This window comes from Rhinolophus hipposideros, assembly GCF_964194185.1.
Source record: "Rhinolophus hipposideros genome assembly, chromosome: 18".
Classification (NCBI taxonomy): domain Eukaryota; kingdom Metazoa; phylum Chordata; class Mammalia; order Chiroptera; family Rhinolophidae; genus Rhinolophus; species Rhinolophus hipposideros.
This window is the reverse complement of record NC_138064.1, coordinates 50,778,182-50,794,029: the sequence shown is the minus strand read 5'-3', so window position 1 is coordinate 50,794,029 and position 15,848 is coordinate 50,778,182. Positions and strand designations below refer to the sequence as shown.

At 38.8% G+C, this 15,848-nt stretch overlaps 1 protein-coding gene across 3 annotated transcripts in view; it reads right to left on the bottom strand.

Annotated features, from left to right (window-relative positions):
• The window catches only part of SLC26A4 (solute carrier family 26 member 4), a 39,338-nt gene continuing 23,490 nt past the window's right edge, over positions 1-15,848 (bottom strand). For 2 of the 3 annotated variants that reach the window (XM_081079261.1, XM_081079260.1), the window contains exons 15-21: positions 14,406-14,498; positions 13,200-13,295; positions 12,366-12,596; positions 9,365-9,419; positions 8,132-8,274; positions 5,374-5,457; positions 1-3,362 (exon numbers count right to left, since the gene is read on the bottom strand). In XM_081079261.1, the coding sequence (XP_080935387.1) occupies positions 3,339-3,362; positions 5,374-5,457; positions 8,132-8,274; positions 9,365-9,419; positions 12,366-12,596; positions 13,200-13,295; positions 14,406-14,498 (726 nt within the window). In that variant the 3' untranslated portion in view covers positions 1-3,338. The remainder of the gene's footprint in view (positions 3,363-5,373; positions 5,458-8,131; positions 8,275-9,364; positions 9,420-12,365; positions 12,597-13,199; positions 13,296-14,405; positions 14,499-15,848) is intronic. The other variant, XR_013995317.1, reaches the window with a different exon arrangement.

Genomic DNA, 15,848 nt, shown 5'->3' with positions numbered 1-15,848 from the left:
CCAACACACGACTTATATTTTTATTATATAAACCCTTACAATGCAATTGGAAAAGGCAGATGACTAAAAAGGAAACATAGGCAAGTGACTTGTGCACACAATTCGCAATAGAGGATATTTAATTGATAATAAACATTGAGAAGGTGCTTAACTTCTAGTCATCAGCGACATGAGAATTAAAACCACAGTGTGATACAACTACTCACCCATAAGAACAGCTCAAATGAAAAAGGCACAGACCCAGTATTGGCAAAAATGAGTAGCAACTGGAAATGTAACTCACATCTGATAGAAATGCAAATTGGTGGGATCACTTTACCAACAGTCTGCTGTAGATACTAGAAGTCTACTGCAGTATCCACTGAAGCAGAACACGTGCATGTGAGGCCAGCAACCCCGCTCCCAGCCGAATACCACGTAATTGTGTGCATATGTTCATCAAGAAAATAAACAAGAATATTCATATCAGCACTATTCATGAAAGAAAAAAAACCTCTAGATAACACAAATGTCCACAGTAGGATGCATAAATAAGTGGTGGTAAATTTAGACGGTGCAATACTATACAGCAGTGAAAAGTATCGAATGATTGGTATACACAACAACATGGATGAATTCCATGATTGTGATGTCGAGTGTAAAAGACAGACACAAAAGAGAAAGGGAAAAAATAATCTGATTTCATTTATATGAAATTCAAAAAACAGGTGTTAGAGGTCAGGACAGTAATTACACGTCGGGGCAATTACTGGGAGGGGCATGAGAAGGCTTCTGGGTGCTGGTTGTGTTCTGCTGACTGATCTGGGTGCTGGCTACGCTGGTGTGCTTTGAGAAAATTCTTCAAACAGAACACTGTGTTTTGTGTGCTTTTGACACGTATGTTGTACCAGCACGAAAAGTTTGCTTAAAAGAACGAAAATCATTCTTAAAAGAGTGAATCACTCTGAAAAGAATGAAAATCAAAGTACGCTGGAAATATTTGGATAAGAATTACAAGATTTAACCGAGACATCTGTAACATTGTTTATTGCACTGACAGGTCTTTACAAAAAGAAACTGCACGCACACAAAAGGTGGAAGAAGAGCTGTAAAGAACACATCAAACAGATGAGTGATGAGAGTAATGGCAAACAAAATGTAACATTTTTTATTTAATAGTTTAGCTCAAAAAGGACACATCAGAGTAGCTTAAAAGGTCACTTTACATTTAATAAAAACGTGCAAATATTTCAACTGCGCATGAGGTGGTTTTTTTCGCTTGTTATTGAAATTCATATACTGGGGTCTTAGCATATAGGTTAAACATAACAAAAGACAACTTTAATTTCAAGTGAAGTTTCTATTGGCAATACAGAAGTAAAAGTATACTTATTATTCAAAATGTGCATAGAAGAGACAGTACTCCCGTGTGGGGAAACAAGTCAAATAGACTGTGAACCTATATAGTCACAAATGGACCCAGGATGTTATGAAACTCTAGCCTTTTTATAAAGAGTAACTTGGTATTTCTTTGAACTAATAAAAAAAATGAACAGTGCATATTTCCTCTATTGAACAGAGGTATTCATCCACTTCCTACAAGACTATTATATTCAATCTTTAGAGAGATTATTTATTGCCATTATAAACAGGCATTACTGTGAAAACAAGATAACGTTAGAATCCTGGTTATGCTGGACCCAACAGGGGGAGAAATCTCTTCTAAGTCAAACACAGAATAACTCACAAACGTGAATGAATATTGTAATATCATAATCCACTAGAACCTATTCAAATTCCAATATGCAGAAGGGAAAGGAGATGGCAATGATTCTTTTGGTTAATCAATTTGATATGATCACTGATGATATTCCTTCAGAAGTAGATACCTTGTTTCTCATTGTATTTAAGAACAAAAAGAGAGAAGACATGCTGCCTTTGGCCAGCCAAACATTTTTGGGAATTTCACACATCTGTGCCAAAGGTATAATATAATTCTCCACCATGTAAAATGTCTCAGTTGGGGACCTGAGTACTCATTTTTCTCTAGTAATGAAGTACAACTTCATCCATTTCAGCATGAAATGGATGGGAATAGTCCACAGGGCCACAGCCTACATATTACGTCTACTGCCTAGAAAATCACTGGCAGTCAGAAAAGATTAAGTAAAAATAAAAGATACAAAATATTTTCTGGCTTAAAACATGGATTTTTAAAAAACCTATACATTTTCAATGTTTATATTCCAAAACCACTCTTTTTCTTTTGCTATTGAGTTCATTTAGAATGTTTTATCTAAAACAGTCATTTTAAACATAGATTTTTATATAGACTATTTACTCTTCAAGATTTCTTTTGAAAGGTGGTCAGAATTCAGTTAACAATCACTTATTCTCCTGCTGCTAAAACTTTAGAGAAAAATAGAAATTTGTTTTAATCACCACAGTCTTATAAACATCAAAACTGTATTTTGTTCAAAATAACACAATCTTTCTTAGATTTCAAATAGACCATACCTCTATGTACCACTACACAGTGATCATTTCTAGAAGTTAAAATTGCACTTTGAAACTAGAGACAGACTTTCATATATTTTATCTTAATTGTGATCCATGATTATCATATCAAAAAGTGATTTTTACAAACCACAATAATCTTATTGCTTCATTTCTCTAAATACATCAGCCCACTTCTATAGCTTTTAAGTGAACCATTTTCTTGATTCTGAATTCTGGTTACAGATATGGTTACATGTAACACTCCCTATTAAGTACTAACCAACTTTGCAGTTTAAAGACTTTTTTGATGTATTTCCCAAAAGTGAATTTTGAAGGCTTTGATTGAAAACGGCACTAGCAAGTATATTCCAGCATTCCTCAGTGGGCCCACATCCTGTGATCGGTGTAGTTCATGGGTATCAAGGCCAGTTAGAAATGGGTTTTTCTTAGGATTGCCTTCCTGGAGTAAGGAGGCACATCTTATTCCAGAGAGGCTGTTGTGTCCCACTTACCACGACTGAACTGAGGCACGCGGGTACCCAGGTGAATGCTGTCAGCGAATCTGTCACATGGGTCTGGCCCCATGTCATCAGCAGAGCCTGGACATGGTTAAATTGCCTGGATAATTCTTCTCACCATTTTGACATTTGAGAGGTAAGCTATTTATTTTATAAATAAAACAATCTAAAGAGTTTCTTTTTCAATGGCTAAGAGGTTAAAAAAAATAAAAATCGAAGATTTAAAAAAAAATCTAATAGAAAAAGAATGAGTGTTTCAAGTTCAAAGAAACAGTCAGTGCAGAAAATGCTTGCATAGAATTACACAGGCGGTTAAATTCGAGGGACTTCCTGAGTCCACTTTCAGAAAGCAAGTCTGCGCATAGCCTATGGAAACAAAGGGGAAATAAAAGTGTTAATAGAACTGAATTCTCCTTAAGTCTATATTATCTTGTTTTACAAATATGTTTTGATAGTGTTGGTTGCTTGCGTTTGCCCATTTAGGTGTGTGGATCATCATAATAAAAGTAGAATACAAACTTAATTTTGTAACTCATCAAACTTTAATTAGATTTATTTAAAAGCAGTAATTACTATTTACTGAGCACTTACTAGGCATCCTTTAATTTTTGCAACTCTTTGACGCATTATTATTTCTATTTTACGTGAAGAAACTAACATGACGACAAGGTAAATCATTTTCCCTGGGCTACACGGCCAGTAAGTAGCAAATCAGGGTTCACACTCAAATCCATCTGGTTCTAGAATCCATGTCCTTAAAACCACTCTGCTCTACTGCCTCACTATCTACAGGATTCCGACCTGAATGATCCTTTTATGTGGCAATCAAAAATACATCTATATTACAGCAACTTCTTTAGTTCCAATTTTGATATATGAGTTTTTACTCTACTAAGTTGGTCCTATATCCATAGTCATAAACTTCTAAAGCTGGAAGGACTACAGAGCTCAGTGATGATGTTCCTGGGCTCATGACACTGGTGGGCTAAGACTCAGGACCTCTGATTTTCACCCTAGCAGTGTTATTTCCTCCACAAGTCTTCTCTGACTGTCTTCCTCACTGCCTGGTTTTGCCATAGGGGTTTGAATTGTATGCTTTCCACACTTTTATCAGGTTCTGAAATAAGGAAAAGGAGGCATACTTATCAGATTTGTACATGACACCAGTGGGGGTGCATAGTTAATATTCTGGATGATAGATTCAGAATTCAAAAGGATGTCAATAGACGGAAATAAATAAGATGTAATCGATCAGAAATACGTGTAGTCCTGCACTAGGGTCAAAAACCAATTACACAAATATAAATGGGGAGCCCAGCTGGACAACAGTTAGTGTGAAAATCCTAAGTCTTTAATTGACCCCTGCTCAATAGAAACAAAGATGTTGATGTAGCTATTATGAAAATAAACCTATTTTTAAGTCACGGTAACAGAAATACATTGATGAAATCAAGGTAGGTCATGGTTACATAATCTCCATGCTGGCCTGATCCCGTCTAGGGTTTTGTGTCCTCTTCTTGACAAATTCTGTGTCTATGAGGAGTGATAAAGGGACCTGGAGAAGTCCTGCCTGGAGTAGAGTTGGCTGGACACACAAGGACTGTTCAGTGGGAGGGTTTGTGTTGTGGAGAAGGCAGATCTCAGCCTTTAAGACGGTTATTAGAGAAAAGCTGAATCTTGTTTTATAAGAACACCTAACACTTGGAGACTCCCAACCATGTAACAAACTCCCTGGAAAAGCTACGAGTTGCCAGTGTCTGGAAATGTTTGCACAAAAGCTAAGTAAACATCCATGGTGGAGGAGAGATTTCTGCATGGCCTAGGAGGTGGGATCACTTGATTTCTAAGACATTTTTCAGCTTTAAAATTCTATGATCTTCTTTTGGTAGTCACATTTTACTCACTGGTGGAGCCACAAAGTTCACTCAAATAACTACAAGTTTCAGTCAAGTTTCCTAGGAATCCATCTGATGCTTCAAGAGCATCTGAAATACATTCTTAGCCATTATCAGTCGGATGGAGAAAGGTCATGAGGTTCCTGCTCCTCACGTACTATTTCTGAAGCTTATGAAACTCCTGGGTTAGAAGTTCCCTCCCTTCACCTTTCCCCCACCCCTTAGGTCAGGGGAAGAGGAAGTATGCGGAGGCTTAGGTATCTGCCTACAGGCCTGGGGTAGAAGGTCCCCCAGCTCTTAATGTCGTCAAAAGAGAATTCTTATTTCTCATTTTTCCTTTTCAATGAAGTCATCCTTTTGGTATTTAAAATATATATTTTTTCTCTGAATAGTTTACACCAGACATAGTCACTGTATGTATTGTTCTATTTATTCAAGATTTAATCCAAATTATTTTCTTTGAAAGAAAATAATGCCCATACCTCATCCTCGACACTGAGGTCTCCTTCAATCAGCTCTGCTTCCATTAATTCAAGACGATCTTTATGGTCTTGGATGAGGGAGATCTTGACAAAGAACACAGACAATATTTATTGGAAACATAATAGCATCAAACCACCGGATCCTCCACTGAAAATGACTTTAAGTGCTGCTGCTGCTTCTCATCTGGAATCATCTGTAAACTTGAGAATCCTTTCCAGCTTTCTTGTTCTTTTATATTTCTCACTCAGAGTTTTCCCTGTAGCATTTTTTCACATTTGAGTGTGAGCTAGTACAGTTCTCCATTGTTTAACCCCCTCTTCAGTTCTCTTCCCCAACCTCTGAAGTATATGCCTCTTAGTGAGTCACCCCGAGTTCCCGAATGATTCAGCAGTCCACAGTGATTTTATTTCAACAGCTAAACAAAGCATTGAGCATGCACTGAATGGTCTTGTGGCTGATGACAATGAACAGTCCCAAGGGAAATTGGATGGAAATTAATTTTATTGGAGATGGAAGCAAATATCTATGGACCAAGTTGGCTGTTCAGCTTTTTAGCAGTAATATGTATTTTAATCTTATACACAGAGGAAACCAATAATAATTTGGGCTTTGTCTTAATGAATAAAGAAATATATTCTCAAAGCAACTGCAAATATATATAAAGGCAAGAGTGGCATTTCAAAGAGCTTTTTAGCTACTTTTCATCTCACAAATAAATAATCCAATTCTCTTTGCTAGCATGGAAATGAATTAGACTTCAGTCCCGCGCAGGTGACCAGACATAATGGGAAAGTCAGAGGGTAGGTAACTACAAGTTGAGGCTGTCCTGGGTGAACCTCTGTGATGGCCACATAAAGGGATGGGCAGAGGGTCCTATCACTGCATCCACAACATCCATCATACACAAGTTCCCCTTCCTGAAGAGAAGGAAAGTACCACAGGTGAGATTTACCATCATTTACCTCTCCCCTGTACAGGGCTTTGTGCTCGATACCGAGGGTGCACAGAAGTATAAGGTTTCTGATCCGACAGGCCGCCAGCAGTGCTCAACCCACTGCCCAGTGACCCGGTAAGGATATAACACAAGCACTCAGTTCTACTCTGTGGGACATTTGCTCAGGGTCAAAAAATCCTTCCCAGCCGCTCACAATGCCTCCCTGATTACAAACGAGGTTGAGTAACACTGGTGGGGGCACTCTTGGTTAGTGCTGTTTGTGACATTCACGGGATCTGAGATCTTGGATCAGAATTGGGTATAAATAAATAAAAAAATAACTTTTCATGTTGAGAAGGAACTTGACACCTTAGTTCTATTTTACTTTTAATACGGGGTCTTTTTTAGATACTTTGTCTATGATCCTGCTTTGTTGTTGTTATGTATGGGTTAGAGAATCTTAAGATAGAAAAAGGTTTATGAGTTTCCAAAGATGAGCATCTTGTATGCATCTTTGGTTTTTTTTAAGATTTGTAGTTTTACTATAATACTTTTCTTCTTCTTTTTTTTTTTTTTTTTAAATTTAAGAGCCAGATCTTGATACTTAGGACTAGTATTTTCTCCAGCAGCATTAGGCAGAGCAAGCTCTCTACTAACAACAGCTGAAAGGAATAATGTACTATTGTTTTCTAAATTAGTTTTACTTCAGACATTAACTTCCAGTTTACAATAAGAATCTGCTTACCCTAAGTTTAGGGGGGAGAAAAGGGAAGCAATTTAAAATATAGCAGACTGCGTCACTGAAATAATAATTATTGTTGTTATTTTTATAGGTATTTGTTTTAGTTTCCCAAATTCACATGGCAGGAAAGAGGTTCTTGTACCGAGCCCACCAGTAGGCCCAGCCCGTGACTCAGAGCAGAACGCTCAACTTTCCTCGGTGTCTAACAACAGAACTGATGGAATGAGGAGGCCCATAAGAAATCAGGGTCTTTTCTATTTTGTGGGAGATAATGAACTCTGGGCTGATTCATGGCTTTTAATTATTTTTCTTTTTCAAAGATCAGTTATGACCTAATGGATCCTATTTAAAGGCATTGATAATCAAGAGTTTCTAGATTGCTGAGAATTCACATTGCATTTTTACATACAAATCCCAGAAAATCCAAGTGTCGTGCGGGGCAGCCTGCGGGGTCTCAGCTCCCGCTCCCCACGCAGGATGTGGCGAGGCCAAAAAGGAGCCATAGGTAGGGGAGTCACACCACTATGGTCTCACTGGAGGCTGGATTCACACGACGTGCGACCTGCTGTCTGCTGTTCTGCCTGCCAACTGACTGACTAACCAACGCAGCCCCGACAGTTATATCAGTAGCCAATTGACTAACAGGCTACAGCTGACGGCCAACTAGCCACAGCCCACGTACTACCCGAGCCAGCACCTTTCCACGTGAGGCTGAGAGCCTGGAAACTGCTCTCTGGGGCTTTGTCCCCACACTAAGAGTCAGCGCTTTATTCTAAAAAGGCACTACAGTTACTGCCTACTTTTATTAGTAAGCCCACACAGTGTAACTAGTATGCAGTCGGCACTCCCAGGTGCTTTCCTATAAACTACCATGTTTAGTCTTCGCATCTACACAGAAAAGGAATTGTTTATACTCCCCTTGTACTGATGAGAAAACTGAGGCTCTGTGAAGTTAAGCAGATGGCTTAACATCCTCCGAGGCTAGCATTCAAACCTAAGTTTGTGCAATTTTCACCATTTACAGAAATTATGGTGGTGTAAGGAAGACACATATACATATGTAAAAAGGCTAAATGTTTACCGTTTCTAAAAGGGAATCTTGAATCTCTTGGGATTTAACCTGGTTCTGTACGTGGAGGACAGCATCGTGGACAGTCAAAAAGAGTATGTCCTTTCTGTTATCATTAAAGAAACCACATTTCTCCAGCTTTTCTATCACATGATCTTCAAAAGAAAGAGATAATATTTAGTTAGTCTCTAGGAAAAATATATTTTTGTAACATCAACCAATACTAAGCTTTGGTAGCTCCTCCTTTTAATTCCTTTACTCATTTCCAAAATGTGATCCTGCTCTAAAATGAGTTTGTTTTCTGGTAGCACATGGTAGGGTTACCCATAATGGGTCATAGGAGATGCCTGGTTCCTACCCAGGTCCCTTTGCCAGTGTTCTCGTCGTCCAGTGGCTGTGACCTTCTCTGGACAACTTTCCTGGGCCAAGGGGAGCTGTCTCACCTGCAAAGGCCTGGGAACTTAACACCTGCACCCTTGGGTGGCCTGCAGCCACTGACAGGCTGACATGGGGGTACACAGGCTGGCTCCCTGACCTCAAGGAAGAATAGCCCTTGGTGCTCTTCCTGCCGTGTGATCCTTGTGAAGTCAGGCTAAGGTAGACTTCTGAAGCCATGTCTTTGTCCAGCTTCTTCCCCTACCCTATCCTGCTTTCCTCACTCCCTCATGAATGTTTCCAGTGTCCTCTCTCAATACATCACTGGTGCAAATATCCTTATCTGTCTCTGCTTCCAGTCAAAGCACTAGTATTTCCTACAAACACACACTCACACATAGTCAGGCACAGAGTCAGAGCCTGGAGGACCCTCTCATTTTAAGGGATCTAAGTCATCTCCAGCTCTGCTCTCCCCGTGATAATCTTCCCCCACTCATCCAGCACTGCTGTCCAGGTATAAGTTTACATGCATTACTAGCTCAACGGCACAAATTGGAAGTAATGTCTTTCTAGGTTCAAAAAGGCCCTCGGAGTGATTGCTTAATGGGTAGAGTTTCTGTTTATGGTGATGAAAAGTTTTGGAAATACATAGTTGTCATGGTTGCACAACGTTGTAATGTACTTAATGCCACTGAATTAATTGTACACTTGAATTGTGACTAAAATGGTGAATTTCATTATATATTTGTTATCATGACAAAAAAATTGTTTTCTTTAAAGGCCTTTGGTCATGTTGTATCTACATTCCAAAGTAGGAGAAAGGGCTTAGGAAGAAGTCTTATAGATAGATATGTACATATACGCATTTACCTTGAAACGAAGCAAAGTACACATTTACATCAATTCTTTGGAATTCTTTGACAATCTAAAAATTTAAAAAGGAGAATTTGAGTAACTTTATCGGCCCATAATTCAGTAGCATTCAGTTACTTGCTTAGGAGAAACTTCAATACTTTCATCATGGTTCATCAGAACTTAGAGGAAAATTCGTTATTGGAAAATCACAGAGGTTTTCAGCCTACAGTGGTGACATGATTAGGGATGGTAAGACTGCAATGCAGAGGTGGCTACCTCCAGTGCCCAAGGCACGGCACTTGATAGCAAGAGGTGCTTGGTAGATATTTGTGGAAGGAAGAAAAGAAGGGAGCACAGGAGTCTTCCTAAGATAGACCCTGCAGATCAGAGACAAGAGTATGAGTTTATATCTTTGAGTGGAAGACATATGGTTGTAGATATGCGGCCACCAGATTTTGAATGTAAAAACTGACCTGAAAATCAAGGGTTCTGTAGTTTGACTGTATCGGTGTCAATATCATGATTGTGATTTTGTACAATAGTTTTGCAAGATGTTAGCATTGGGAGAAAGCAGGTAAGGGTTACAAAGGATTTCTCTGCATTATTTCTTACAACTTCATGGGAATCACAATTATTTCAAAATGAAAAGTTTAATTTAAAAAATCAAGACGCAAGACCTATGGGCAATAATAAAATAGAACTTTACACGCCATATGTGCTCTTGTAACCCATGTCACCCTTACAATTAACTACATATTATCTGTCTTCCCTGCTAGATCATATGCTCCATAAGATCAAACTAGGGTGGACCACAGGTCCAGCTATTCTTGGGATGGCCCTGGTTTGTACCTCTTGTGTCAGTATGGTGGGTTAGACTGCTGTTCAGCAAGTATTAACTCCTTTCCCCTTAAGAAAGAGTATACTGCCAATAGCATGAATTTGTGCTTGGTCATGGGATTTCTTTGGCCAATGGAACACTAGCAGATATGATGTCAGTGATGCTTTAAGAGGCACTGTGCTTCCTTTCCTTGCGCTTTGTGATTCACCATCACAGGAACACGCTCCATGTAGCTTTAGACCAGTGGAGACCTGAATGCAGTCTGAAGGCTGGAGCCCAGCCCAGCCAACTCTCAGCATAAAGCAGAGCTTTTCCACTCAACCTACAGACACATGAGCAAGAAAAATTAATGACTGTTGTAAGCTGCTGACTTTGGGGTGGTTTGTTATGCAGCATCCTTGCAGCAACAGCTGACCAGTACACTCAGCATAATTATTAACAGTGCTCACTTTTACTCTCAGAAGTGTCCCAGGTGAGGTGATAAATTGTCTAATCACCCAAGGTCAGTCCAAATTTATTTATCTTTTTCATCACTTTAACTCCAACACCTGAAACAGTGCCTGGCTCAATAAATGTTGGATTAAATTATAAATAATAATAATAAAATGGAGCTTGAAATTTCCGGGAACAAAGATCAAGACCTCTATTTAACTATAAAGTTTGGAGTTTTCATAATTGTCATTACAGCATTTGAAAGCAAGTATTTGTTAGGTGTGGCAAATATTCTGGCATTAAATACATTAAGACTCTTCCCAAAAGTAATTCATGAAACCCTTTGGCCAACACAGTCTATAATGCATCTGAGCCAATGCCTAGAGTGAAATGCACAATGAAGAACAAGAGCTGTTCTCAAATGAGCTAATGACCAGGTCTGCTGAGACACTGGCAGAGAACCTGTCAGCATTTTCTCGCAGTCCTTCATCAATTACAATCGCTTTTCCACCTTACTTGCCTAGTACTCGCATCCTGGGATCATTCTCTCACTTTGCAGAGGTAGCCAAGAAGCCCCAGCTAAACTAAACCTCAGTTGAAGGTCATTTTCATATTATTACGTCTGATTGTGGTGCCTTGAACCTGCCTACTTCTCTGCCTGACTCGCTTGATATCTACCTGTAGCTTCATCTAACCTTGACACTCCTGGTCAAGTTGATACCCTAGTTAGTCTGCTTTGGAGCACTTAGTATAGTTGTTATTTAAAAGATTACTTAATGTTTGCCTTTCCCTCTAGACTGCTAGTCCCATGAGGATAGGGACTCTGACTACTTCATTACTTGTCTCGTGTGCCTGGCTGAGTGCTAGGCACGTACTAGGCATTTCACATCTATTTGTTGAAGGAATGAACTTGAGCTTGCATAACTGATGTCTGATATCATGAATGTTCCTGTTCTACATGCTCCCCAAGCCTGACGTCTGAGATGCCTGGTCTGTTTCCTGCTCTATCCTCTTGATCATTCCTGGCTTGATCACTTCCCAGTCCTGCCATGTACCTGGTATTCTTCATTCTGCTGCTATTCACATAACAAATAAAAACATAATACTTAATGTAAACTTTCACCTACTTTTCATTCTTTCAATATTCCATACTATGTGCCAGATACTTTTCTAAACCATATATTAGTATATCTGGGGGTGCCAAAAATATGTATACAAGTGGACACTTGGGTTAATGTTGCTCAAGCAGTAGTTTGCTGAAATCAAAAGTGTCTGGACGCTGATGGTAACCACTTTGAGCACGTCTCGTAATTGCAGAAATCAAAGATGACTTGTATGAATCTTTTGTTATCAGTATATATTGAGTATTACAATTGTAATACAGTTTTCCTTTCTTAGAATGTGTATGCTTTTTTGGGCACTACATATATATATTTAACGCTCATAAAAACCCTATGAAGTAGACACCATCGTTATTCTCATATTACAGATGAAGAAACTGAGGTGCAGACAGAGTAAGCAACTTGTCCACGGTCACACTGCAGCAAGTGGTAGAGTCAGGATTCAACCCCAGATGGTCTAGCTCCATAGCTTGTGCTTTAAAATATTATAGTCTAGTGCAAAAGCATTCCCCTAGAAAAATTACAGAGCCCATGCAATCAATTATCCCTTTGCAAGACTAGGCAACTGGATTATTTTACTATTGCCAAAGCTTCAAATCTATAATTCAAAACACCAGAACCTTACCACACGCAACGATCTCACTCCGACAACATCCAGGAAAGACACAGCTCCACAATCAAGCACGAGGCTATGGATGGGCACTCTGGGAACATTGACTTTCACTGGAATATCAGAGTTCCAATCCACTTGAATTTCTATTTCCTTGGTTGGGATATCGAGTTCTTCTGGGTCTTCAATATCTTCATCAGGTTCAAAAGCATTATTTGATGAGCCAGCATCACTTATAATACCATTCTAAACAAAGAAAATACCGCTAACTTAATCACCAGTGATTTGGGAGATCTTTCAACAATTCATCTCAAATTACTTAAAAGTGCTACACCACTGTTCCTTGTAAGCAAAACACTGAGGGGATGAACTCTTAAGGAATGAGGTCCACCTCCGTCCAAACTTTGCTGTTCTCTAGGAAGAAAAATGGAAGAACAGACAAGTCGCGAACTCTTGATTTCTGGAAAATTGTAGGACTTGGCCAAGAGATACTTTGGCAGCAGAGTCTGAATAAAAGGCAATAGCTCTAAAAGTTTATGAACTTACTGCCTTCTATTACAATTTTCTGGCATTGAATTAGCACTTCTTTTGTTCCTTTCAGTAAAAACAAGGTTTATTTCATGATGGGAGAAAGAATCATACCACATGTTTCCAAGGAACTCTGATTTCATTTTATTTCCTCCTATTTCCTCTGACTATTAGAACACCTCAGCTGTTCTCTGGCAAATCTGTCATCTGCTTACACACATCTGGGTGCCAAAGGGGATCGATTTGATTGTAGACAATCTAGCAGCTTTCATTTTCATCTGAGAAAGCAAAGAATTAAAGAGCGCTAAGATGTTGCCTCACCTTTGTTGCTCTTAATTGTCCTTTTTTGATGAGTTTCTGTATTTTCCTCAGTGCTTTCAGCCTCTTATTATACACTCTGATGGCATCAAATCCAACCTTTGGAAATAAATATCAAGTTACTTAAAACATCTGGTTTCTAATGCTCATTAATCACAATTGTTATCTGAAGAGGTTATTTCTCAAGTGGTATTATTCCTTGCGATGTCCTGACAAATAACAAAGTCTGAGGCATGGGGCAGCCGGATAGCTCAGTTGGTTAGAGTGCAGTGCTCTTAACAAGGTTGCTAGTTCGATCCCCGCATGGGCCACTGTGAGCTGCGCCCTCCACAACTAGATTGAAACAACTACTTGGAGTTGATGGGTCCTGGTAAAACACAGTTAAATAAATAAAAGCTTGGGGTGGGGGGAAAGAGAAAAAGAAATTCTGAGGTCTGATGGAGGCCTCTACTGCCAAGCGACCCTACCCCACCACCCAGAAACTCAGTAGCATATTACAGATTCCAAGACAGTCAAAAACAAGAGTGAAAATAACTTCTTTAACTTTAAATCTGTGTTTTTTAAATTTTCTTCATATTGCAGAGCTCTTTTGTTATTGCAAAATCTATGAATATTCCTCTGAACCAGTTCACCCTAGAACTCATGGGGTAAAACACTGGTATAGAGGCAAAACCCAACTTTGAAGCACAGCATAGAATTCAGAATTTCCTGCTTTCGTGGTCTGCTTACACTATCTAACTTTTTACTCTGGATGGGCAATCCTCCCTCCAATACTTGTTTCCACCTTTTCCTCTCAGTTCACATAGTTCCCAAACATCGGATATAATCTCTTTCCTTCTGCCTGACTGCCACACAAAGCCTGATGAGGCCAACTACGTAACATGGATTATTCCCTTCTGTGAACACTTAACACATACTGTCTGTACTATCCATTTGGAATTTACTCAAATTCTGCCTGGAGACAACTCTAGTGTTTTTGTCCAGCATAGTTACTGCTACCTGGACTTTAACATATGTGTTATTTATATTTTTTCCTATCCCCAAAAGACTGTAAGTTATTTGAGGGCACGTATTGTATCATTCTTAACGCCTTGTACAAAGGGAACAAGGTATAGAGACTTATGCCCAGTTGAGCCCAATAAATACCTGCAGAATAAATAAAGTCTCAAAGGAGATTAGAAAGCACATTTCTAGAGATAAAATACTTACTGTGGACTTGATACATTTTTTAAAACCATCGACATTGCCATAAAAAATAGGACTAGAAAACCTAATAATCTTCATTCCTTCCAGTTCTTCAATCTAGCATTAAAAAAAAAAAAATTAAGGTTAAATAATTTTAGGCTTCAAATATTCTATTGAGTTTCTGGCTATTCAACTATCAGCTGAGATACAATTGCTCAGAAGAGCTGGGCAACATCGCTCAACTTTCCTCAAATAGGGGCTTCATCCCAGGTGGGAAGCAATTGGTTACCCAAACTGCTAAACCTCCACTGTCCCAATGAAGGTCAACTTAGAAAGGGCTTTGGAAAGCAATTATTCAACCCTCTGACTTCTGGATGAAGAAACAAGCTCAGAATGATGACATGAGTTGCCTCAAGTTCATACCACTGGCCCTTCCCCCCTCAAAAAAGTTTATTTTAAAATAGAAAAAAAAAGTAGCAAAACCAAGGGAATCTACAGGAACTGAGACCTATAATGTCATTTGCTTGTTCTTACCCTGACACAGAGTGGCCAGACCAAAAGTCAAACCCACAGAATCATAGGCTTCTCTAGTCTTTAGGAATCATAAGAATTTTAGTCCAGCCCCGTCAGAGGAGAAAACTGAGGCCCTGAGAGGCTGAGTGTGTTGGGCAAGGTCTCTACAAGCTGGATGCTAGAACTCAGAACTCAGCCCAGGGTTCCCAGCCCAGAAACAGAGACTCTCGGCCATCATTTTTAGCTTTTGATGGCACTTGGATCAACATAACTGAGGGAGGTTGTGGAAATAAATTAAGTAGCACCTACTGGAATTCCAGATTCAGTGGCCAACATTTTTTTAATGTTAAGGTAAAATTAGACTATAATGTCCTAGGGTTCACATTTAAACAAATTTTTAAAAATTTCTTTTAAAAACTTTTATTTTTAATTTTTAAAAGTGTTTTCTTAACTTTCCTTCTCTGCTTTTTTATCTTTTTTCCCCATGCCGGTCACTAAGCAATCTTATTTGCAGGAACCACAAGCCTATCAGTAAGATATTTATTTTCTTTGTTTTTTATTTCCTGTGTTTTTTATTATTTCTTGCAATTCCAAGGATAGAGTACAATGACAAATAGGGTTTTGGTGACAGAACGTTATAGTCTTTTGTTAGAAAAAAATCTTATAGGGATTTTAGATAATTTTATAGAGGATAAGGATTATATAGCAGAGAAATAAAAGTTTTTTCTTCCACTTGCTGTTTAAAAATTTGTTTAATACCTTGGCTTTCAGCAGTGTTACTGTATTGTGTACTGGACCTTGGTGTGTGCACTAATTGGGTTCGGTGGGCATTTTGGATTTGTATGTCATGTTTTTCATCAAATTTGGGGAAATTTTGATATTTATGCAAAAAATTGCATCTGTCTTTTTTCTTTTCTCCTCTTTTGGGACCCTGATTGCACATATACGGATATG